The sequence below is a fragment of the Ornithodoros turicata genome, chromosome 4, assembly GCF_037126465.1.
Source record: "Ornithodoros turicata isolate Travis chromosome 4, ASM3712646v1, whole genome shotgun sequence".
Classification (NCBI taxonomy): domain Eukaryota; kingdom Metazoa; phylum Arthropoda; class Arachnida; order Ixodida; family Argasidae; genus Ornithodoros; species Ornithodoros turicata.
This window is the reverse complement of record NC_088204.1, coordinates 17,659,199-17,685,439: the sequence shown is the minus strand read 5'-3', so window position 1 is coordinate 17,685,439 and position 26,241 is coordinate 17,659,199. Positions and strand designations below refer to the sequence as shown.

Genomic DNA, 26,241 nt, shown 5'->3' with positions numbered 1-26,241 from the left:
GCTTGCATCTGGTGCATGAAGAAATTACTGACACGTTAGCTGCTGCCACCAACAGGTATGACAATGCGATGTTATAATTTGAGTATTCACCTATGTTCCGTTTTTCATGGGCGCTCTCATGCAGACATCTTTACACCACTCTTAAATCTGCCCTCAACGTTACAACCTGTGCTTTCAGGGTGGAATACAAAGGTCGCCATTCCCATTAGCTGCTATCTCCCAGTTCACTTTTTCTGTCCTGGACACTGGTTCCTGTGGATGGGGTGATACAAGCTTCACTGTCTGATATAGAAGGTATGTTACATTAGTTCAGTTAATTTGTCTTTTGTACATTTTTGTTACTGTTAGCTGGATTACTGTTGGACATACAGTCCTTTCTGACACGCAGAAGCTGATGTCGTCTCTGATAACTTTTTAGAATTTTCACTCTCATCAGCGTCCATTGAGGAAGGTGCTTTTACTATCTCTGAATGTTTGATTGGAGAATAGCCCAGAATTCATGTTAACATTGTCTACTCTTGTTAATTCACTGTCTCTGTTCTGAGAGCTAGGAAAAATGGGAACTATTTATTTGTCACAACTTCACACTGAATAGTGGTTCTGGATTGGCATGTAAGCTAAAATACCTGGTTTCTACAATACTTGTGTTGAACTTGGTGCATTACTGTGGAACGTTAACGTAACCTTCGTTGATTTTCGTATCGAGCTCACCCAATGTGGCAAGTCTGGCTACGCCATCGCTTCACTATTGATTCACCGTGTGACATATAATCAATCTTCCCCTGTCATATATGTCACGGCACACGCCGCACACGGTCACACATCAACAGCGTGAGCATTTTCCCCGTTTCCCGCAATGAAAAAGAGCAGCCTGACCAGCGTTCCCAAACTTACTACAGGGAATTTCAAGGCACGCAATCTCTCACTCAGCAACGACGCGTTACCACTGTCGCGTATAATGACGTCGGTAAGCTACACCTCTCTCCAGATGCAAACTTCCGCACAATGGTCTGCTCGGCGTAACACCTCATAAGGGACCGCTTAAGCGTAGAAGCCCGCGGCAAAGCAAACTTGGCTTTATATCGACTGGTGTGCGTTCAATGTGAATTGGTTCCCAATTACATGAAGAAGGATGGGTACGATCTGGTGTGTCTTGCTTGCATCGGTGCTTCGGGCTGTGCAAGGTACGTCGTGTATTGTATTCACAAGCGCCCCGTCTATACTACGCTTTTACGGGACGTTACTTCTCTGCAGTTTTTTTTTTTTTTTTTCTTCTCACATTCGGTGTTAGCGACAGAGAGAGGAGGTTATATAAATAGGGTCTGACATTTCTGGGAAACCAGATTCCGCCCGATTATTCCTTCCCGAACGAGTTTGGGACTAATTCAGGATAAACACGATTTGTCCCCGAAATCTAACCACGTATCACGTTGTGTCACGCTTTTCACTATTTGGTGACGATTCGCACGTATGTCTGATGTAAAGAATATTTCATAGCAACAGTATGCTGTGCGAAGCACATTTGATGTAACAACATGCAACGAGCATGTGTGCATGTTTGACTAATATACACGCATTAACTGCGGGCAGTTTGGTGAAGTTAAAGAAAAAATAATACCCGATCTCACCCCGAATTACATATTTTAAAATCGCACCCGATCCCTCCACTGAATCCGGGAAAGGCAACTAACCCAAAAAAAGTCAGACTCAACAAGGTTATGCAGAGAGGTTAGGCATAAAAAAAAGGACCTGTCGTTCTGCATCCATGCGTTGTTTGCGAGGCATACAGAATTTGCCACACTACGAACAATGCTTTACTCACGATGCGATGATCTATATTTGTCGTTGTTGTTGTTGTTACTGTTACATTTTTTTGCTTTTGTCACCATAGTGCTTGTTCTGCTAGTACTCCTCTTCTTCGTACACTGTGTTCATATGAGAGCCATACCATAGAATATCCATCCGCTGAAGACGCGCAAAACGTCATACCTTTCTGCTACCACGTGATTTCGAGCACTGAGCGACATGTCTTTTCGTGTTCTTCTAACGTTGGGGAACATCCTGCGGCCTAGCCACAAGATATTTCGTAGCAGACGACACGGCCGATGGAGTCGTCTGCTATGGGCGCAGTGCGTGACTCCCGGTATTCCTCATGATTCATTCCTCTTCATTCGTATTCCTCGCGATAATCCCGTCATGCCATTTCGTGCTTTTCTAACCATTGGGAATATCCTGTGACTCAGCCACAAGATATTCTGTAGCAGACGACGCGGCAGCTGGCGTCATCTGCTATGGGCACAGTGCGTGGCTCCCGGTATTCCTCATGATTCATTCCTCTTCATTCGTATTCCTCGCGATATTCCCGCCATGCCATTTCGTGCTTTTCTAACCATGGGGAATATCTTGCGACTCAGCCGCAAGATATTCCGTAGTAGACGACACGGCCGATGGTGTCGTCTGTCATGTGCGCTGTATACGCAACTACCGATATTATGCAGTGCCTAAGCGAATCCTCAACGGAAGACACGGCGAAACTTCTGCATCGTGAGCAGTTTTTTGCTTGTTCTTCTTCTGGAATATTGAGTATGGATGTATCTCGTGGAGTATACATAGATATGAGTTGAGAGTAGCCAGTTAGTAAGTACTTAGTACTTAGTAGCCAGTTCCAGGTAGGAACTGGCACAACAAGCAGTATCAATTAACGGTGACACTGATTAGTTGCTCCTATCTATCCGGCCCATTGAACACGTGAGGAAAGCGGGATTGTCAGTTAAGAAGCCAAAGAACGCAATGCATTCATGGCAAACCCTGATCAAGGAGAGTTTTTAGGGCTACGCGAATTCCTCATCAAAAAAATCAAAAGCACTCCTTACCGGTGTAACCCATGCAACGAATCAATATTAGTGAGTTTTAGTGCATGGTATATACGGGTTATCGCCTCTGCTTATGTAAGGGATAGCTGTTCTGTGCACAGCGCGAGGCTGTCTTTGTATTTTGCGCATGCGCAGAACCTCCAACGCTATCCCTTACGTGCGCTAAGGAAATAGCGTACGATGTACTAAAACTCGCTGTTTTCTGCGTCGACTGTGTGCATCAAGGTGTGCGTATGTGCGGAGAATGTGTGTTATTACGCACTAAAGCGCGAATAAAGCTTCAACTGATAAGAAATGCTCGTTCTTGTGCGTCATACTAATTGCAGTGACATTTCTGACTGGAACTGGACAGAAGCAGCGAAGCGAACACCTTTATACATAATGGAAATCCCCGAGACTAAGGGGTCTAGTCTCGGGGTTTTACATTATGCATAAAGCCAGCTTTATACGTTTGGAACCGCGTCTAAATAATACCATCCACGTAAATCATAAGAACAAAATTTTACGTTGCAATTTTGAGATGCAATAAGGTAAATTTAGGCCACTGAAAATACAGTTGTCATCATAACAAACAAAAGGTTTTGTTTCCGGATTTCGGCTGACAATATCATTAATGTAAGTAAGAAACAATAAATGTCTGGATATGATACTTCCCCGGGGGACACAGAGTCTCAAGTTTAAAAGCGGATGCTTACAGGCTTTTGTCTCAATTCTCGTCGAACGTACTCTACAGTCGAAGCTTCGGGGCTGCGCTTCGCGTGCTACAACGAGGAAGGAACATTGCAAAACAGGGGCCTTGGCCTAATCGTAAGACCTCTTTCTTTCACACATTCGAACCATCATCTCGGTTTACTTGGTGGCCTTCGCTAGTAGTGTAAGTGCAAGTGACGCATACTTAATTTATCGCTTAGGGAAGTGCCGTAAATTGTTATGTAACGGACCAAGGCTTAAACAAAGAATAATGGAAGCTGGCTCAAGAGACAATTATATACATAACCAGGTCAAAGCCTTCCTCCTAGAAAAGGAACGCAAGAAACAACATCTTTAATACGAACAAAAATTCCAGCATGTGCTAGAACTGTTGAAGAACCAATAGTACTGCTAGGTTTGGACGCGTGTTTCTCGTTCCTCTTATAATACCAGTGTTGTTGTTGTTGTTGTTTTCTTTACTGTGCCGCCAAAATCTCACTGTAGGCAAGACGTGCGTATACCTCCGCGGCAGACTTTTCCCGGGATTTCACAACAACAACAACAATAAATGAAGGCGAAGTGATGATGACATGGTGGTGGTGATTTCACAAGAACAGTGGTACTCTGGATTTCAGAGAAATTGTCGTGCGCGCTGCATTCCCGGAAAATTGTTCTACTTCATACATTTCTAGGAATACGATGCAAAGAAATAAAACGCATCGACACTATCGTGTCTGGTTAAACCCAGAAAACAGCCAAACCAAAAGATAAAAAAAGAGAAAGCGCACATAGCTTTACCGCGTTAGTCCGATCACGTGTTTCCTCATCAAAGTGACAGACAGACTTGTACGTATCTTGAGTACGTACTCAAAATACAGTATTTTAAATACTTATTCCGGTATTTTGGTACTCTACTCAATACTTTTTCCACCAAGTATTTTCAATGTATTTAAAATACTTTTTTTCAGTATTTGCTACTCAGTACTCAAAATACTTTCTTTCCTCGTCAAGCCAAATCCAGCACACTTCCCGCCGTGCCGAAATTTTCAGCTCACTGGAATTTAACCCCCTATCTTTGTTTCTTTTTTTCGGGAATTCGGGAATCTGTCATTTATCCTCCTGTACAATAGGCTGGTCCCACGCTTGGGCTTGCTTGTCAATAGCCAACTTTGTCAGAAAACCGTTCCTATTCATATTGCAACGTGAATCACCAGGGCCAGGGGATGGAGGAGGAGGAGGAGGAGTGTCGTTGGGAGGAACCCGAGAGGTCTGCCTGCCTGATTAGGCGGCATGTTTCTCGGGGAGGGAAAGGTGGTGGAGAGGAGGAGAGGAAAGGGTGAAGTGGAAGACCGAGCGGAATCCGCTCGGGGGGAGGATAGCTGCGTCCATGGGCCGACTTCAGGGGAACTGTGCCGGCATACGCCTATTACACATCTGAGGGAAACCCAGGAAAAACCCCAGACGGCACAGCCGGCCCGCGGATTCGAACCGCGGACCTCCCAGTCTCCAAGCGCACGCGTTACCGCTGCGCTTGGAGACAAACAAACAAAATCCCGGCATTTATTTCCTTAGTCACGAAAGCAATAAACACGTGAGAGATGTTGAAAGAGCATACAGGAGGGATTACGAAGTTTTGGTTACGTCCGGTTACGTCCCATTTCTCCTAATGCGATTTTTCAGGATTAAGAGGGCAAGGGGGGGGGGGGCTGCCATTAGGCGAAATGAGACTGTCGTTCCACCTCATTAGTCAAAATGGGACTGCTATCAAGTGGGCGTTACTATCTCTGATTGACGTCAGCAGGGAATGGCTCCGCCCTCGTGTGCAGTTTGCACCCCTTACAGAGTTCTAATCAAGTGTTGCGAAAAAAGCAGGGTGTCTGGAAGGACCGAGTGATGTGATTCTGCATAAAAGCCAGGCCCGCGGTACCTGTGGCTCGACAGTCTACGGACGGCACATCAGGAGCCCGATCTTCAACTTGTCGTTATCCCATACCGGTTGTGGTGGTGAAAAGGCCCGCCGTTGTCGGCCTGACAGAGGTGGGAAACGTCACGACTGACGCCCTGGGGGAATGTGCATCCTCGGCAGACTTCTCAGGGAACTGTGCCGACATATGTCTGAAAGCGTATGAGGAAAACCCATGAAAGAAAAACCCAGACAGCATAGCCGGCACCGGGATTCGAACCCGGTTACCTCACAGTGTCGACGTTACATGGCCAGCACGCTAACCACTGAGCCACGCTCGTTAGATGTGTAGCAGCCGCATCGCCAGTCCCTGACATCCAGCACCTGCTCCGTGGCTCGAGGAAATAAACATCCTCGGGCCAGTTGGAATCTGGTAACCGACACCAACGGACTACCGCTTTCTCCCTCCTCTAATTCCAAAAATGCATCACTTCGTCCCGTGATTCGACACGAGCTCTTGCGCGAGCCTATACATATACCAAAGCGGCTTTGGAGCGCGCGAACTTTAAATATAACGACGTATGTTATATTTAACATAACTATGTCAAAGTTCGCAATGTGAAAGTTCAAGATCGGGGCCCAGGACTTATTGCCCTTTGCACCAAGCCTTGTGAATGGCATTGCAAACACTATATAACACCTATCAGTACTTTCCGACTATCAGTACTAAAAATCAAAAGGTCACTCGTCTTCCCAGTGGTGCCAACCATAGATCGGCGAATTCACTCATGATGGCCATCACCGACATCACTCACCATCACATCACTCAGAATGATGTGATGTTGGGTGATGGGCAATTATGTTATGTGATGTTGAGTTTGATGATGAATGAGCAATGATGTGATGTGAGGCTGAGCTTGATGTCGAATGACGGGTTATGATGTGATGGGTTGTGATGGTGATGGGATGTTATGGGCTCTCGGCAAGGCTGGACATGATGTGATGTTAAATGAATATTTCGAAAAATGCCGACCTATATGGTGCCAATCTCCATTGCCTTTTCGCGTAACTCGGCGGATGTTGTAAGCTGTAAGTGGTGTGTAAGCTGTGGTCGCACCTGCTGGATCTCGGACATTCGTTCCCCCTACGGCCTGCTCAAAGGTTCAAGGGAAACAAATGCTCACCAACCCTGTCACTCAGCTGTTACGTTGTCACTTTATTTGTCATATTTCGTGGCGTATATAGCAGCGCATTAACATGTGCTGTTACTGGAAATGATTCCAACTTGCAAAATCGAAGTGCATCTGATGAAGATTAAGCGTGATTCGCAAAGCTCGTTTCAATTCGTTTCTGTATAGCTGATTTAATAATTTGGGGCTTTACGTAGCGAGACAACGGTGATCAGGAGCGAAGCCACAGTGGTTGGGTCCGTGGTTTAATTTTGCCCACCTGAGGGTTCTTTAACGTGCGCCGATATATCTCGACACACGGCAACCACATGTAACGTCGCTCGAGGAAGACGGCGTATCTGAGCAACTTGTACCCTTCCACTAAGTTGCCACCGACCTGGGCTGGTTTCTGTATAGCTCATACAAATGAAAATACAATTGTACAGACTCCAGGGGACCACGAGGTTTGTGTATGCGAGGTTGAGTTCTTCCTTATGGACTAGGAACAGTGGGAGGTTTCTGCCCCGTTTCTTGTGAAAGGTGAGTGCCCTTGGATGACTTCAACAGTTTATGGGTTCAATACGTGGGGCGTGAGCAGGGGGGGGGGGGGCGGAAGACCTAATAAAATCGAGACTATAAAAGGCGAAAGGAATTGAAAGCATCCAAGATGCAGACAACGTTGATTACAGAATGGCTACTTCTACCTGGAGACACGGCCGGGGAGAGCAGTTACAGGCCCCGGGGACGGGTCATGCCATGACCGGGCCCCTCCTCACGTCTCGATAACACGGCCCAAGTATTTCTTCTTCGTATGATTACGACAGGCCTTGGGTCCCGCGAGCCCCTGAAGAGGCCCGGGCCCTGGGGCGCCAGCCCGGGCTGCCCCACCCCCTCGCAAGCCCTGCCTTGCGAGAACCGAGGCTATTTTCGGACGGTTATGATGTGAAAAGGTCGCTAACAATGACTGGATACCATGGCACCAGAGCAAGTTCATAAGGAGCAGAAACTGCAAGTAAGCCCTCACGAGGAAATGAAAATCTCAGGTTGGGCTTAGGGTATTTTACGACTAGGTGAGGAACTGATCGGCCTCAGTCTTCCATTGGGGAGGAATTGTCAGCGCCCCTCCCCTCCTAGATAGTTTGACTCAGAACTTGGACACTTCCTTTGGAGTGGCAAGTTGAGCCCCTGTCGATTTGACCAAGCTTTTCATCTTCGGTTGTATTTGCTCGTAGACATCAATGAATGAGCGAGAAATTTCGGTTTTGACAACGCGGTGAGGGGGGAAACAACTTGAAGTCGGCGCGCGAAGGTTAAAGTGACACTCCGGACTCGCAAACAGCGTTTATTTTATTTAGTCCACGAAAAGAAGTTGCCTCAAGGATTCTATACGAGAAATATCAGTCCTGCTTACGAACGCTGTGCATTTCTGTGAATTTTTGATGGTCTACTGCGCCTTCCCAAGTTGCGATGACGCGAAGAGCGGGTGACGTAATCATAAGCCCACACATTGCAATGATGTCATGTTCTGGAGAGGGCACTCGTCTCTTAGCAATGACGCCGGCGTTCGGGGAGGGTCACGTGACACTGATCGAAACAGGGGAAAATGGGAGAGATGTCTTCTTTCCTTGTGTTTTCTCGAAGGTCGGAGCGGTCGGAAGATATGTCACGTGGGGCTCCACTAACAGGGTGCAAAACGTGAGCCCCCCAGAAGACCCAAAGGGACAGAACGTTGCCACATGAGAGCCGGGCGCCCCGTCGGAGCCTAACCTGACGTCACAGTTCTCACAAAGAAAAATTTAATTTCTCTTGCTTTCACGTCACGTGGAGCCAAAACATTTTGCGGGAATGTAAAGTGAGACACAAAGATTTCAGTACCATAACTTTGGTAGGATTCTGAAGACACGAGATTTAGTCCGTAGTGGCACTTTAACCGAACATTGAACTACGTTCCTTATCCTTTAAAAATGTGTTTGGCTCCTTGGGCTTGGTGTATGAGCTTCGCGAATATACAATAAATAGAATGTTTAACACGGGGAATCTGTTTTTCCGAATTTGTATAGGTGATGTATGTAGGATAGGAGTGCAACGAAAAATAAACATTTTCCTTGAAACGCGATCTTCAATTATGATAACGCAGCGGCTGCAACGGACAAGGAGAACCGCCTCCTTTCTTCACGTGATACACCTCTGTAGGCGAAATGGGACCGCCTGACACATACATTAGGCGAACTGGGACCCTGTGCAGTTCCGGGTGAGGGAACACGGCGAGGGATTGGAGGATAATCTGATACAAATTAAGGCATTAGGCGAAATGGGAATAGGCGAAGTGGAAAGACACGCTTATACCGTGTTACATATACACAGATTTTCTATATGGGCCAGTATAAGGCCATGGAAGTTATGCATCTCAAAGCAGCAACACAGGACAAGGACGGCGACTGAACGGGACTACGAGACTACTCGTCACCTTTGTCCTGTGTTGTTGCTTTGAGATGAATAGTCCACACCAACTACCCCACATTGTTACTCTAGTAAGCTATGGGAATGATTCCAAGGCCATCCTGGCTGAGAATGAGACGTCGAAATTCGTGGAATTCCTGTTTGCGAAAACCGGCTTGAAGCTAGAACCTGGACAAATATTGCAATACCTGAATAACATAGTTACAATTACATTTTACAGTTACGTTAATCAAAAGCGGTATCTAGGTTACTTTTGTAGAAAAGTGACTGTAGTTACTGCAAAAAGTAACTGCAGTCACAGTAACCGTAGTTGCTGCCCAAGTCTAGGACGACGAAGCTTCCTTAGCGCTCTTTCTTTGCGTTACTTCTTCGAGGATACCTCAAAAACATGCAAGGCGCAAGATATCCTTTCCAATGGACCCAACAGGTACTAGGAAACAACTCCGTCTACTTTTTACTCTGCAGGTGCGGTTGTGGGCGACAGCCAGTGCTATGGCCCTCTTGGTTGCATGACGATCAGTTTGGATTTCTACCACAAGGAGAACAGACCGCTGAACAGGTTGCCCAAGACGCGGGAGCAGGTCAACACGAAGTTCAAGCTGTTCACTCGTAACAACCTGTTACAAGGTGACGTCCTATCCTGGTCGTCCACTGAACAAGACATCAAGCTATCTCACTTTCAACCTACGCGACCCACAAAGCTCATCACGCACGGTTGGATCGACAATATCGACCTCACTGATTGGATGGTTGTAAGTAAGCCTGTCACGCGATGTACAAGCGGGTTTTCATGACTATATATGAACGGGTTGGTAACCCACTAAATTTTTACCGTGAATGTGACCACTATGGTACGTATAGCTCTTCGTTAAGGTGCGCTTTGGCTCATTATATTTTCATCGGGATACGACCACCACTGGACACCACGAATGGTTGAGGGGCCCTATCTATAAGTCAGCTGCTAGACATCGAACTTTTGAACTTCTAAGACCTTCAGTCAGGAATGCATATATTCAGTCGCAAGCCGTAATGCCAGTCACATAACCATTGCTGTAGAAGTTATAGTCTCGACCAGATTATTGTTGACTGTTGCTTACGTCTACTGCTATACATTTCCTGATTACGCTCTAAATAGTTCCGAAACTGTTGCAGAAAATGAAGGACGCCTACCTAGCGAAGGACGACTGCAATGTCGTACTGGTCGACTGGAAAGCTGGAACGCTTCATTCATATGTCCAAGCAGTGGCCAACACGAGACTAGTTGGAGCAGAAATCGCCCTGTTTGTCAACAAGTTGAAAGTAAGATTCGCTCATGAAGCGTTTGGTCGGTCAATTTGTCATAAAGTACAAAACAACGTTGTAAGTGAAGTATTGTTGCACCAGTGTGGTGCCCGTCGCGCGATCTGTCGCCTCTCAGCGGTACCAGTTAGCTCTGACCACGACCTACTGTATTCTGGCTCACATCGCACAGAAAATCCTGAGGAAATCTTTTGTACATATGTCTAACATTCTGGTTACCGACAGATAAGAGGAGATAGGAGATGGTCAGGAGGACTCTTGTGAAAGGTATGCTGGAGGAGAGATAAAGCTGCAAAGCCGCGTTTACATGATTGCGACGGTAAGCGTATACCGTATCCAGTTGTCGAATCGAATCAACCCGTGTAAAGGGGTCAATTCGCCAGGAGAGCGCATCGTATTCAATCCGCTAAACAGAGGTCGATGGAGACCAGGGGCGGATCCAGGGAAGATCCTCGAGGGGGGGGGGGGGCACTAAAGAAAAGAGAAAAGAAGGTGGGGGGTCGCCATGTAAGACGGCGAGCTGCTGCGCTTTCATTTCACACCAGAACTTTATTTATGATCTACATGTTGCGAAGTTTAGCAAGCTGTAGAGGAACGCCACCTTAGTCCCTTATAAAAACATGCTCTTAGTCCGTTCAAAACAACGCATAACTGAAGGTGCTTGGTAACTGGTGCTACACCAGAATCTATTTGTCTTCCTCTATAAGTATGTCTAAACAGCAGAAAAATATGTCCTACCATTTTCGTAACGTGGTGTCTCTTTGTGAAGCTGAGTGACGACGCCTTAGCGTTGTAGACTCCAGGCAGCCACTGACCCCACCCCCCCCCAAACGTAAATCGCTGTCTTTATCCACTGTGCAATGTCTCGCGCGCTCCGCGCGCCGAGAGGAGGCGAATGTGATTCCTCCTCGCACCACCTGCGTCTTCGCTCCTTTTTAGGCAATGAAGTGTTCGTCGGCGAGTATATGTCATGCCCTTCGCGCAATCTTGGGGCGAAAGGAGCACGCGGGATTGGCGGGAAAACGGAGCGTGCGGCAGGAAAATCTGCCGGAATGTTGGGTAGAGGTATGTCTCGCCCCCCCCCCCCCCCCCCTGGATCCGCCCCGGATGGAGACGGTGGATGCGCATTCAGATTGCGCATGTAAACAGGCGATGCGCATCCAGGGAAGAAGAGAGGATTATATGAAGGGGTGTTCAGCTGCGGGCTAGAAGCGTCGTGGCGTCGTCTGCTACTACTGTAATCGGGATGACAAAATGGCGATACTAGGGAGTTTTGCACCGTTTTGGGTATGTGGATTAGACTACATTGACAGAAGCAGCAGGGCCTGCAGCCGTAGAGCAGAGTCCATTCTGAAGCACGCTTGAAAATGGGGGTCCGTGGTTCAGTGCGAAGGTAGCGGGACACCGGAAACAGAAGTATTAGCGGAAGTGCGCCTCTAACTTTCCAGTATGACACAGCGTGGCGCCATCTTCGGTCTGAACTCGATACGCTTCCATGTAATCGCTGGGGTATCGTCTTCTCTCCGGTTTCGACTCGATTCGATACGCTTGTGTCGTATTCATGTAAACGCGGCTGAAGATAGACGCATGTGCAACAGCATAAACACTTGATGACCCCCTCGTGACGTATCAACTTGCCTGCATTCCGTCTCTTCGACGTTATTAGCTAGTCCCGAGTGGTTCGGGACTAACATCTCAATTTCTTTCCTTTGTCAATCAATCAACATTATTAACAGCTGTTTTCATTTCGGGACGCGTTACAGAACGCTACGGGAGCCGATCCAAAGACATTCCACGCCATTGGACACAGCCTTGGAGCACACGTTATGGGTTACGCTGGGGAACGAATCAACAGGCTAGGTCGTATCACAGGTACGCTGCTTCACTGCACATTCTACGTTTCTTGTTGTCTCCTAGCGCCACGAAGCAACTATGGCTTTGAACGGTGCACAGACGTAGACATGTGACGAGGACAGAAAGAAAGAGTGGGAGGAAGTGGGTTAGTGTACGTCAGGGGCCCAGTTCAGGGGGAGAGAAATATGTGGGAATGCAAAGACCGTTTGAAGCCTTTGTCAGCACCAGCTTATTGTAGGAGTTTGTAGGGTTTCAATGGAGTGCCTATAAACGTGCAACTATTTATTAATTCGCTCCAATCTATGTTCACAGGGCTAGACCCAGCTGAACCTAATTTCCAGAAAATGCCTCCATCGGTACGAATCGATCCAACGGACGGCGAGTTTGTGGATATCATCCATACTGACGGCACTGAGTATTCAGAATCTCCGCGTAAGTCTCGCTACCTTCCTTACCGTGTCTGTCCGTTTGCTGCAGGACATCGCTTGCAATTGCTTCAGGAAATCACGCCAAGCCTGCAGCCAAAAAGAGCGTAATGCAAAAATAGTTACCACAACTAGACTACTACACTCTGAGACAGCTCAACAGCTACAGCCACAGAAGTATATCTCCGCCAGCGAGGAATGTAGTCCGTACATATGAGAGTGGGGCGTATAGAAGGCGGCGGTAGATGGTAGACGCTTCGTCAGACGAGGAAGCCGATTCCCATGTTTTCCTATCGCAAATATTTTGCTTTAAAATTGCAAAAGTACTCCACGTACATCTTCCACGACGAGCGTTTTTGCAACATTATCAGTATGGGGCGTACTACCTTGTGGACTGGATGCGTCGAGCGCCCAGCTATGACCTCAATGTCCGACGTCTCTCGATTTGTTGGCGTAGTTAGCCTCGAGTTGGCTTGTCTCGGAGTATAGTACACAAGTAGTAGTGGTCAATGATGGCTAGCTGTCATGCGAGTTCAGGGGCGAATCCAGACATTGTGTGTGTGTGTGGGGGGGGGGGGGGGTTCTTTGTCGAAGCCTGTAACTGGGGAGAAGAAGGGGGAAAACTAATGGGTAACCAACCTAGAGTTTTGGGGCGATCACCCCCCCCCCCCCTCCTCCTCCTTGGATCCGCTACTGTGCGAGTTGGAAGAGCACTGAACTCGTGCTAGGAAAGAAACCTTTCAAAAGACGTCTGGAGTACAGTCCTGCACGGGCCGACTTTTCCGGGCCCGACGCGGCCCGGGAGCATAGGAAAATGTCCCGGCCCGAGCCCGGACCTTCATGTTTTCATGCGGCCCTGCCGGCACGGTGGCCCAGTAAGTACAGCCCGGCCCGGGACGGTGACTCGGCGAGTAGATCCCTGCCTAGCATTCCCAGCCGTGATGTACGCGTTTCTAGCGCTTATCAAACAACTTTATAAGTCAATTTATAAGAAGATAAGACAAGGCCACAAACATACAAGAACTGCCGGTCTAACACCACAACAGCACGATACCAACCTAAATGCAGAACGCATGCGGGCAAGCGCGTTATCGTTACACTGCCAAGTTTTTGTGGAGGTAGAGGATGTTGACAAACTCCTTCTCCTGATCCCTACCCCTCTCACCAAGCTTTCCAAACGTGTTTGTGAAATACGTGAGGAGTCAGGAGCAATATGAAGTGGCTTTCAGAATGTTAGACTGTCGAATCATACGCATAATGCAGTGTCCTTTGCTTTCTTTGCAAATATATGCACAGGAATGACGCATGCACATGATGATATGAACTAATAGTCCTCCATCGTGTGGAATTAGCTGCGTGACCCGGTCGAGCCTGACTCTTGGAAACATGTTTGTCGACCGGACCCACCGTGCTGGCATCTTTTGTCGGCCCCAGCCCACCCGGCTCCGGCCCAGAGCACACAGCCAACAGGGATGGGGCGGCCCCGTGCAGGGCTCTAGTCTGTAGTCTCGGTCGATTCTGAAACTATAGAGCCGCCTTACTCCACGTCCATCGCCGACAATACGCCGAAAATCCGACACGAATTACTGTAGTAGTTTCTGTGCAAGTTGACATAAGGCATGGCAAGAGCAGAAGATGGATGTTGAGAGTATGCCAGAATTCCCTCATTGCAATTCGGAGAAAACGTCACTGAGACAAGGCCAATCAGTGAGCTAGCGCCCTTGGCACATACAAGTTCAATTAGGGAACGGTCGGAGGGTCGGCGGGAGGGACAACGTGTGTAGGTCGTGGAGAGTCAGATTGGGGATTGTCACTTCTGGGTTAGCGTCGGACGTGTTCCTTACAGACAGAGCCCTCGAGACGAATTACGGTCCTCGCGGGGATGACTCCGTATGAGTCGTGCCCGGGCCCCCCTCCTCACAGCTCCTGGCTCTAGCAAGCATCGCGCCTTGGGTCGGGAGGACCCCAGAAGAGGCCCGGGCCCCGAACATTACCGTATCGGTCTCATACACGCGTTTCCGAATGCGATAGTCCCTTTAATGCGCAATTTTGGGACACCTAACCTATCATTTTCCCCATTTATCGTACGAACCAGTCGTACTAATTCATTGATCAACTAAAATAAGGCCTGTTGATTAACCTTCTTCCTGAGAAGGTAACACCCGCTGCTACTTAACGTAAAAATTCAATGAAATTCTTTGCGCACTGAACACAAACTTTCCGATTTCCAGCATAAGAAGGGGAATTCCAGAAGGGCGAGTGGTACGGTAATGAACGGTAAAGAAATAAAGTGTAAAAAGGTGTAAAAGAAGAGCAGGAGTGGCATAGCAAGGAGAATCAAAGCAAGAGCTTGTGTGTAGCGGGACCTGGTCTCATTTCCTTGAGTATATGAGGACCGCCATGGCAATTCACAGGTCAGTTCTTCGGCTTGGGAATGATGGACCCGACTGGACACGTAGACTTCTATCCGAACGGTGGACAAGAAATGCCCGGATGCGGCATGACCAACAGATTCTTCAGTGTACTTACTGATGGGCTTATCAAAGGTACGCACAAAATGTCAATATTGCTTTCTTTATACAGGGTGTTCATGGTTATATTTTTAGAGAACATAGAAGTACCTTTTCTCAGTCACAATAAATGGCGATATATTCTAGGTGAAGTTGGCCGCCTCATGTGGCCACACTAACGACCTCCTGGGACGTTGTCCTCATTAATTTTGAATAATGAACCTTTTAATTACAAAAGATTCGATTAGAAAGTTCGGCACAATGACAACAACTTTTCCTTTTGTCGCACTGACTCCGCTTGCCGTTTTCGGAAAACGGATATAGCAGATACGGCGTGAGGTAATGGCCCTGTAAATAAAGGCATTATTTGGGGGCCATTTTTGTCGCCCCCTCCACCAGAAGAACTCCCTGCCCTTAAATGCGAGGTACGACAAGCGCTGCTGCGTTTAAAAGTAAAGTGCAAAAATTTTGCCTCAAGGAATGAAAGATACCTTTACCTCCACGCCAATACAAAAGGATTGGGATTCTTCTGTTGCTTCCTTCATGATTTATTAGCGAACGAAGCCATAAGTTACGCTTTCCTTCTCCTCTCCTTCGCAAGAAGCCCGGCAATGCAGAGCAGCATGTCATTGGTGTCCTCAAACGATCTCCCATCATGATTGGGTAACTTGATTGAGGAAACCAATGACAGCCCCCCCCCCCCCTCCCGCACTGCTGCCCTTCTTGAGGAGGGGAGAAGAGAGAAAGGTGCAGATTGGCCTTTTGTATTCCTGTCAAGGTAACGACATCTTTCATCCCACGATGTGCAAATTTTGCACTTTATAGTGTCCCAATAAGGAGAAGCTAGATGCTTCTAGCAATTAGCTACCAAAAATTATCCTCAAAACTGCCCAGGCCATTTCCTCGTGCCATATCGGCTCGTTTTTTGTTTTTTTTTCTGAAAGCGGCATAGACGTCAGCGCTATCATCCGGAATGTACTGCTTGCGACATACTTATCTGAAATCTTCAGCCCGTGGCCCAGCTGTCCCCTGTCGGCGGTGTCGTGCGCGCAGGAGCTGTACCATTATCATTATCGTACTGGTATTGTACCATTATCGCCTCTGAGGGGAGGCCGTGCGTCTGCTAGCAAGGAGGAAATAATGCTAGCAGTCGACGCCCAAGATTCACAGACGGTCTCTCTCGATTCCTGGCGTTGTGTGAAACAGGCACCCTACACGCCTCCTCTCGGAGGCGATAATGGTACAGCTCCTTAGTCGCGTGCGACCCCTCCGATAGGGGACTGTTGGCATCAGGCTAGATATTTCAGAAGAGTACCGTATTTTCACGCGTATTAGCCGCACCGCAGATAAGCCGCAGGACTCGTTTTTAGATGTATTTTGAAAATGTTTTTGCAGATAAGCCGCACTCGCAGATAAGCCGCGGGTAATACGACGCGACTGCTTTGTGCGCTAAACCAGGTCACACCCGATGTCAGGTGTATTGAACCCTTCCTGTGGATTAGCCGATAAAGGAGACCGTAGGGAAGGCCATAAACCCAGTGGTCCACATTCCGGTGTCGGCATGATGTATAACAAAGGAGGTCAGTTCTAGTGTTCTACTAAGATCGGATTGTGCCCTTGTTGCGTGTTTTTTGTGGATTGACCAGGTAGTGGTGTTGCAGGAGACATTAATCACTGTCACCCCTTTTGTTAAAGCTGTGTGGGGGAATGTATTCGGAAGGTCAGTCCGCTCGAATGTGGACCCTCCCCTGTTCGGTATTGTTCGTGCACTAGCAGGGCGGTCCTGTTCCGAAAAACATGAGGCACTGTCGGCCCTTTCGTTTAATCCGGGGTATGGCGAAAATACCAGGGAAAAATAGCTATCAGATAAGCCGCACCCGTGGATAAGCCGCAGGGCGTCCACGAAAAAAAAAATCGCGCATAAGCCGCGGCTAATACGCGTGAAAATACGGTATATCGCAAGCAGTACTTTTGTGTTGGCCAGCGAAAGTTCCTTCCAGTTTGCTGATAAACATTTCACTGCCAGGTATACGCGAAATCGTCAGCTGCAACCACCAACGAGCCGAGATGTACATGCTGGATTCCATCATAAACCCCGATTGCCTGCCCTTGGGGTTCGAGTGCTCGTCGTACGACGCATTCCTCAAAGGCCATTGCACAAACTGCTGGACGGACGGTTCTGCCTGTGCGCCAATGGGATACCATGCGGACGCGTGGAGACGATTCAGAAACGACACGCGTGTGCGGAAAATGTACCTGGTCACGAACGCCCACAAGCCTTTCTGTGGCGAGTGCACTTTGCCATTGCTTCTAGCACTCTATAGGAATGGTAGTAGTATAGAACTACGTCCATCCGGATCGATTTTTTAGGCTTAGCAGTCTTCTTTCCCCCCCTCTGCTCATAGGCTGGTCCCTGTTACGTCATCTCTAGACCGCCCCCTTCACAATTTCTGGGGTGCTTATTGATCTTCTCCACTCATTGGGCACGTTTACATGAAGGCGGTAAAAGTTGAGCGAACGAGAGGAGTCAATTTTTTCTTTGCATGTAAACCGGCATATATCATAGGCATACTGAGGGGGGAGGGCGTTGCCCCCTCCTGGAGCACCAAGGTCACTTGTGGAAATTGTCCTTTTATTTACACACAGGTCGTCATTACAGTAGAATCGTGATGGTACGAATCTTCATTCGTACAAAAAGGATTCAACAAAAATAAAAAAATTCATATAAAAAGAATTCAACCAAAATAAAAATTGCGTCAGGAAAACATACAGTGATTGTTCATTTTCCATTACTGCCAGTGAGCGAGGTCAGTCGTAACGCTTTTGTGCCTTCGTCTTTGACCAATGCTGCCGAAATTCGCGACTATAGTTGAAAAGGCACAGCCAGGGCTGGTGCTAGGGGTGTGCGGGGCCTGAGCCAAAGGCACATCGCGGGGCCTGTTTCACACCAGCAGTAATGAAAAGATAAGAAATGATAAGATTTTTGCAGTGGGAGATTTTAGCAGTACGGGAAATGGCAGCAGGAGAGAAGGGTGCGAAATCCCCGGTATAGCTTGCAGGGTTGGCGGATTTTTCTTAAAAGTGGGACTTTTTCTCATCACATGAAGGAATGGCACATAACACAATCTTCTCTCATTTCTGTTTTAGTCTAAGATCGTGCATGCGATTAAGTGCATACTTCATATTTAAAAAAAAGTAATCCCTGGTTGAGGGCTTCATGCGCAGGGCCTGTGCAAGCGAGTGACTAAGGCGGTCGCCTCAGTGCCGTGCATGCCAAAGGGAGTCTTGCCATTAATGGGACCTGCCTATACCTGAGGCTCCACCCACTCTTTTAAGTATCTAGCCAATCACAGGTCGAAATACAGTTGTCTATTGTTACATCCATCCAGTACTTATACCTCACCCTTATTTACTGAGCGCTACCATTTTGGAGAAAATTGATGGATTTGGATTGAAACGGATATCACTGGTGACAGACCAAAACGACGGATTTTGCGCCCACTTTTATCAACGCCATCTGCACGGAGAGAGGCATGTTGGGAAGGCTCAGAAATGCAGAAATGGTTGCTGGCAGAAGTGATTGGCCAGGATGGCGGTACAACCGCTTCTTCGTAGCAGACGACAGCTGGTATGAAGTTTTATATCATGTAATGTAAGTCCATTGAATCAAAAAGGAACAAAGATGTATGTATAAATAAAGTGCAATTATATAATGCAAAATCCTACGTATAAGGGTCGTCCTCTTGCTATTTCCCTGGTATCACGATCTTAACTAGGCCTAACATTAGCGACGAAACATCCCATTTTCACGTGAATAATGATGGCCGAGCGAAAGTTAAAGCTGATTTTGCAGATGCGTACATGAGGATATATACTCACAGTATGAAATTAAAGTAGTCCGTGAAAATTTTTTGTCACGAAATCTCCGCTTCGCCGTTCCAAGCACCATCCTCCATCTTGGAGAAAATTTGGTGTCATGGCAGCCCCCATGGAAAACGGTAACCAATGATATGCGCCGAAGTTTGATTGACAGGTCGAGCCTCTTTTTTAAGCTCCTCCTAATGGCCAGACTCCCTTTGGCATACACGGCACTGGGTCGCCTTACTCGCCTGCCCCCCCTATCGCCGGCCCTGGGCACAGCGCGTACTTTCCACACGGGAGTAGCGGGACAGTGAGCTTCTCCTACAGCACGCTAGCGTTCGGTGATAAGGTTCGGGGCAAAGTGATCCCTTTGATCTCATCTCCTCCACCACCATCAAAAGGAGAGTCATTGCTTCGATTACACAACATGATGTAAAGCAGTTCCTGGTAAGGATGGTGAGGATATCCCTCCCTCCTCAAAAGGAGGAGAAGCATGACTGGCGCGCTCTCGCGATCCCGGGGCAACGACCTCTGTCACCTCCTCAGCTCATTCATATCATCCCTACAGGCAAGATAACATTATCATCCCAACTGTAATACATGGGAAGAACAGGCATTCCCACCGTGACCGGAAAATAATTTGTATCATCGAGACGCTACTGTATAAAACTCAGATGTCGTCATCTATAATCTGAACCTTACCCGCCAGATCTGCAGCATATCACGGTTTCAAGTGTCCCCCCCCCCCTCCCCCAAGAACGTCTTTAACCCCCTTCAGAAAAATCCTGGGAACGCCCATGGCATATATTGACTTAAAAGAGCAGTCGTCACAGCAGAAACAAGTCACCATAGTCAGTGACAACAGAAGTCGTACACTTGACCGCCCCCACACAAGAATCGCTCCGCGCGCGCGCGAATTTAGTGCGGCGCGGCCAAGTGGGGACTGGGGGAGAGAGCACTACATCGCGAAGCGGGGGCGTCGTGCAAAGGCTGGTAGCCAATCGCAGAAGCCTTCCACAGATGGGTGGGTGGTTCCAATTGTAGGACATAAGCTGTCACTGACTATAGGATGAAGTAGTTCAGACTGTCAGCTGTTGACTCACACCAGTCTGGCAACTTAACCAGCTGCTACCCCCACGCTTCAGTTTTGTGTTCGGCGATGTTGGGAGTCTCAGCCGATTGTCATGTAAACTGTTGCCATTCGACCTTGACGATTAGTCGACTGTAGGTTCATGCAAATGCAGTTATAGTGATCACGTCTCTCCCACCACTTCCTAGGCACTCATAGGCTACCACAGAATGGTGGTCCGCACACTCATAAGCTTGAGGAATTGCGGATGGGGCGGTCTAGAAGCGCATTGACGCGGCAGGGAACAGCCCATGAGCAGAGAGGGGTTGGCCTAGAAGGCTAGAAATACATAAAATTGTGGAAAGGAAGACTGCTATGCCTCAAAAGTCGACCAAGGTGGACCGGTTCTATACTGCTGTCTGAGCCACACTTAGCTTGATCTTAATTTTATGTTTCAGCTCACCAGTACTTCATAGCTGTCCATACCGGTTCAGACAATGGAACGGCACCTTCCGATGGTGATATCTACCTCACTCTCAAAGGAAGCAAAGGGAATGCTAAAGTTCGATTGAATAAAAAGTATGTGTACACTGCTACCCACAGGTGCAAAGAGATGTGTGTACGTGCCTAACCACTGCAACTACCTTGAGGACAGGTTGCTATTGGCGTGCACTTTTCATCAAATGCAAACTTACTGAAAATAAACAAGGGGGATTAGCAAATGCAAGCTCCACCCCGAAACAGCACTAACACACATGCCTCCAACGCCTAAGAACTATAGGCCAGGAGAGTGTCATGCTGATATGGCTAAAATCCCATAGACAGCACCTTTTTGTTGAGTTATCTGGACTCAGATTCGAGTAGATCTAGTACCTCAAACATGTGATACAACCGTACTTACGTCCTACGTGCAGGTCAATGACGTTTCTGTGCCACGCCATGTACACCTTCATCGCACATACCACGACCGACATAGGACGTATAACAGGCATCAATTTCTTGTTCGACGGCGGCTTCCTTTCTGGACAGCGGTTTCCGTTGGACTACGTCGAAGTTCGCCCACTTGCATTCCACCTATCGTCTCCTAGGTGTGTTCCCTGATGATGAAACCCTTACTTTCGATAAGATAACACCCATGTTCACAAAGTGGAGCTTATGTGAACATGTCACGAATAAGCTGCACATCTTTCCTTCATTGCAGTCGCACAAGGAATGAAGACCTCAAATTTCAAGCATCAATGCAAGAAATTACTTCGGGGAGACAAATAACACTCCATCGATGACTGCTGGCTCCACCGTAGGAATGTGACGTCTGTTGGTTCATGTTTCATTCATGCACATTTTATTCATACATACAGGAATACCTGTGTTATCTACATTTTGTTGTTTACATTGCATCTCGACATTATCATCTTGTATTCATTATGTATGTAACTTACTGTATATCCCCTGAATCCACCGCAATTCTTTGCCAGAAAGCTCCTCTAGGATCAAATTTCACTTTGTCCAGTCAACTTTCACGACTTGAAGTCAGTAACTACCACTATTGTACCATGAAGTAACTATTGTAAAACTTATATTTCAGTCATCATAATACACTCATTGGATCCAGGTAATAGATAATATAGTGTTGTGCTCTGTCCACACATCGACGTGCGCGGTCTCGCTCAATACATTTTGTTGCCGGGTTGTTTCACAATAGTAGCTGTACCATGAAGAGAGCACTGACATAAAAGGTGATGCTGAAGAAGTGATAATTTTGTCTGCTGTTGCTATGTTCATAGTTGTTGCCTTTTGTTTTCAAATGCATGATTCTGGAAAACAAATATAATTATCTTCATGGAATAGTCTAGATATCTTTTGCATCAGCACTGCATGTAAATTGTTACAAGAGAAGAGACAGCATAGATGTATAACAGCATTTTTATTTTCGTTCCATATGAGGCAGACAAGCCAGGCACCAACCTTTATAATTATCCAAAGAAACAGCGTCCTTCAACAGCATCCATCATACCTAACGTGATATGCATGCAGCAAAACAGAGGACACAATGTTTCTTGTGGTACATATCCCAACAAAATGAAAACCTCGATACAAAACAATAGAAAACAATGATAAACTTGTTCTTTCTGTATTCCATTTGTACTTTTTTTGTGTTGCCTCAGATTCGTTCACTTGTATGTCCAAAAATACAGTAGTTCTAGGAGTTGGGTGCTCAAAATATAAACATGCTTAACTTATACAATGCAAAGTTGCACACATTAGACACTTCAGTTTGAACAACTTACGTTGCTGACACTGCCAGACATGCAAAACGAAATGGGCTGAACATGAATTTTGCCTGTTTGTGGCACACAAAAATGCACATCGTGAGATTCGGCTGCAGTTTATCCTGAGGAGCCACGTTTGCTGAAATTTGTCCAGATCTTTCCTCGGTAACTGACTGTACAAGCATTTCTGTGGTTCAAACATAGAAAGCACCCAATACTCATTATGATACATGCAAGTATATACACATGCTGGCCACACACAAGCAGAGGCTCTCACTTGGACAAAAATCCATTCATAGGTCCCCCTGAGCGCAAATGAAAACCTATACAGTCAAATTCCTTTATAGCGAACACCTTTTTAACGAAAATACCACTACAGCAAATTTTTTTGCGGTCCCGCTGGAGCCCTATAGGCCCAATAATGGGCATCCTTCTTAACGATAATACCTTTACTGCGAATTTTTTTTGCTGTCCCCTGAGTTTCGTTGTAAAGGAGTTTGACTGTATATCTATTTAAATAGGCCTGTGAGAATCGAAGTATTTTATCGAATCAAATGGTGAAACCACATATGATTAACAGGAACTGATGTTAAGCATAACACAAATAGTCACTTTGCGAGCATAAAGAAACAGCGTAGTGACATGTCTTATGACTGCAGTATTGTATGTACTGCAGCATTTTGAATAAAAGGCAGTTAATTTTACAAGACTGCTCAATTTTGGGGTGAAGCTGCCGCCACCCATCTGTCGAAGAAAGCAGACTAACATGTTTTTGTTCCTCAGCTCTATTGAACCACTAAAACCCAATCATCCAGCTCCACATTCTAAATTTTCGAAGGTCTGCACAAGCCTGTGTTTCTTACGGACTGATGAACCTTGTGTGAAGATCGTTGTTCTTTTCTTTCCTTCTGAGATTTCACCTCGACACAAACTTGTAAATGCAGGAAATGCACGGCATGCACGAAAAATATATTGCACATTGCATTTGTTCAAAAAATAACTCTCACAAAATCCCATCCTTTGAGGTATAAAACACAAAACTGAGTAAGGAGGAAGAAACCTTCAGCATCTCTGTTGCTGTTCTGCATGCGTGCACCTGCAATGACTTCCCACTTTGTTCATGCCACTAAAACTAAACTTGATGTGGATAGCACAAAGAATTTGGCACAAAGAAGCGACAACAACCAACTACACAAATGCAAAAATGGAGAAAAACATTTTCTCGAAGGATGCATTTTGACCCGATAAGTCGCGCGTACAGTGAAACTCCGACGAAATGGCCACAGATGATACGACTTCCTGAACAAACAGAAATATTGGAAAATCAAAGTCCTGTACAAGATGTGATGGCAAGGTTTGATTACCTGGAAGGAAGTATTTGAAAACATTTTGTTGCACACACACTCTCTCGAAATGATTTTTTGTTAGAGAAGGTTTTGAAGAGAGAAAAAGCAGCTCGTGAGAAATTTCAGCTTGCACCACAATTAGGGCCGAAACCTGGACCCTCCCAGATCACTGGTCTGGTTCCTAACCAGATCAGACCACAGAGACAAAAACTCTGCACCAACAGCTGCAATGTGCCACAATTACAGGACTGGAAAGCACATCCACATTTCTCATATATTCTCACTGCACCCAGTGTCATTTTTAGGCACATTCGTGCAGCGAGACAAACGGTACGAGACAAAGGAAACGGCTCTGAGTGAGGAAACTGCAACGTAACTGATGAAACATGCCTTCACCAGGGCTCCATGCACTGATAAGAGCACGTTTCTCAAGCCCCAGAAGCATTAGTGTGTGCATTCGTCCACAGGTGGTAAGGTTTGACACACACACATTTCCACCTCCCTCCATTAAATTTCTTTCACCTTCCATACATGGCCATACAAGAACTCATCCTGAGCTTGTCCCGGTTACTAGAACAGTGGTGTCTCGAATCAGCCTGAACGTTATTGTCCGTAGGAAAGAACCAAAGTTTTTTCCGCATTGCTGTGGACATTACAGGAGTCTTACTTACACATACAGACAGACAGAGAAGCATGCTGCTTAACGAAAAAAAGGTGAAGAGCACTCAACTTTTCTTACTCTGTGTTGAAAGTTCATGTCTTTCTCAGCTATCATGCCCCAAGCACACACATGGCAGATCATTCGCGCAGAAAACTGCACCTTCCAGTGACGCAGCACCGTGAGCCTTCGAGTCTGTATTCTCGGCCCTGAGAATACGGAAATACCTGCACTATGACTAGACTCGGACATTCGACTGTCGAGACGCTGAGCACGAACTCGTAGACAAGGAGCAGCACATGATGCCCCGCTCAATCTTCCGCGAGCGTGTTCCAGACAGAGAAAAAGCACCGTCACATACAGTATGCCTCACACAGAACAGTCTACATGTTGTGAAGATGGGGACGACCCTGCATTTACGTGCACTGCGATACTAGGAGTCCTCGCGCTCGGTGGTTCCGTCACTGCTGATAGCGCTACATAGCCGTTTGTGGCAGCGCACGGTTTTCCCTCGGACACACCCGCTGTCCATGGCTGGCATTGGTCCGAGGAGGGTGACCGTGCCCACTCGAACGCGGCGTTGTGCGAGACGTATTCATCTCGCACACCATTCACAACAGGATGGCTGTCCTTCGGAACCGATAGTGCTGGAACGTAACCATTCATGGTTGGTGGCGCACACTGTACTGGTGGCTGTCCCGGCGGCTCAGACCGGTGGTCCGACGTTGGCAACGATGAGGCTGACACGTAACCACTGGATGACGGCTGTAGAGAGGGAGACTGGACACCATCCGCTACAGGTTGCTCAGATAGAGTTTCCTCGTTGCTTGGAGCGGACAGACTGGAGAACGAGAAGTCTTCTAAAGAGGCGTTGCTGTTTTCGCCACCAGCGATAGCAGCGTCATCTGAAGTCGACACACTCTCTGGTGACTCGTCACTATCTGACTTCAAGCTTTTAGCTGTTTCCGGTAGTTCTTGCTGTACTACAGGAGCAAGGGGTGGCCTTCCACTGCCAATAACAACAGCCTCCAGTGGCACATAACCGCTTGTTGCACTGGAAACTTGCGGTGCGGGCTGAATGCTAAACTTTGAATATCCCTGCCCCGATTCTGGAACCACAGGGGATTTCACCGCCTGCCCAACCGCAACATAGCCAGTAGGAGGCTTCGAGGTAAGTGGAGCTGCAACGTCCTTGATATGCGGTAAGACGTGTGGCTGCTCCAACATCACTCCGACGGTGACGTCGGTGCCACCAAACGGCTTTCCCCCACCTGGCCTTTGGTGGCGCAGCCCTAATCTTGAGTAGGGCATCGCCGATGGGGTGTCCTGTGTGGGCGGCTGCGACTGGGAGACAGAAAATGGGGCAGAGTGCCGGTCCATCCCGGATATGTTGCCTGCACTTTTGGCAAGCCCAAATTTACTGTAAGAGGCCACTTCCGGCGCCGGTTCGACCGCCGCAACTTCGGCGCTGTCGACGTCAAACAGGGACGGTTCGCTGTTGGCAAGAAGTTGGCTCGCAAGCGGATTTGGCGGTTCGGGTACGACGCCCAGCTTGCTGTACGCCTGCTGACTCGGACCGGCATCCAGACCGGAGTCCTGGCTGTCTCGATCTTCGTCCTCGTCTAGTTTCGGCAGGGGCCGAACACGGGCCAGAGGTGTGTGGCTCCCAAAGACGGAATCCGGGGAAGGCGGTGCAGCAGCATCGCTTTCAGCACCGGAGTCACACGAGGAGGCTTGGGTGCGTTGAGTTCCAACAGAGGTGAGGCTATCGTGGCCCTGGCAGCTGCCACCACTGCTGTCCCCACTAGGGTTGCGGCCAAGGGCATCGCCGCGGCGGATATTCTTGTACAGGAG

The 26,241-nt window shown here is 47.5% G+C and overlaps 2 protein-coding genes across 6 annotated transcripts in view; one reads left to right on the top strand and one right to left on the bottom strand.

Moving 5' to 3' along the window:
* Window positions 1–1,019: 1,019 nt before the first annotated feature.
* Window positions 1,020–23,068, top strand: LOC135391211 (pancreatic triacylglycerol lipase-like). Its single transcript, XM_064621366.1, has 10 exons — window positions 1,020–1,184; window positions 9,561–9,847; window positions 10,248–10,394; window positions 12,158–12,266; window positions 12,561–12,680; window positions 15,088–15,219; window positions 17,210–17,470; window positions 20,572–20,692; window positions 21,028–21,201; window positions 21,315–23,068. The coding sequence occupies exons 1-10, from the start codon at window positions 1,133–1,135 to the stop codon at window positions 21,394–21,396; spliced, it is 1,485 nt and encodes a 494-aa protein (XP_064477436.1). The 5' UTR covers window positions 1,020–1,132; the 3' UTR covers window positions 21,397–23,068.
* Window positions 22,021–26,241, bottom strand: part of LOC135391209 (uncharacterized) — a 147,620-nt gene continuing 143,399 nt past the window's right edge. For all 5 annotated transcript variants that reach the window (XM_064621362.1, XM_064621360.1, XM_064621363.1 and 2 more), the window contains one exon: window positions 22,021–26,241. In XM_064621362.1, coding sequence (XP_064477432.1) covers window positions 24,757–26,241 — 1,485 coding nt within the window. In that variant the 3' untranslated portion in view covers window positions 22,021–24,756.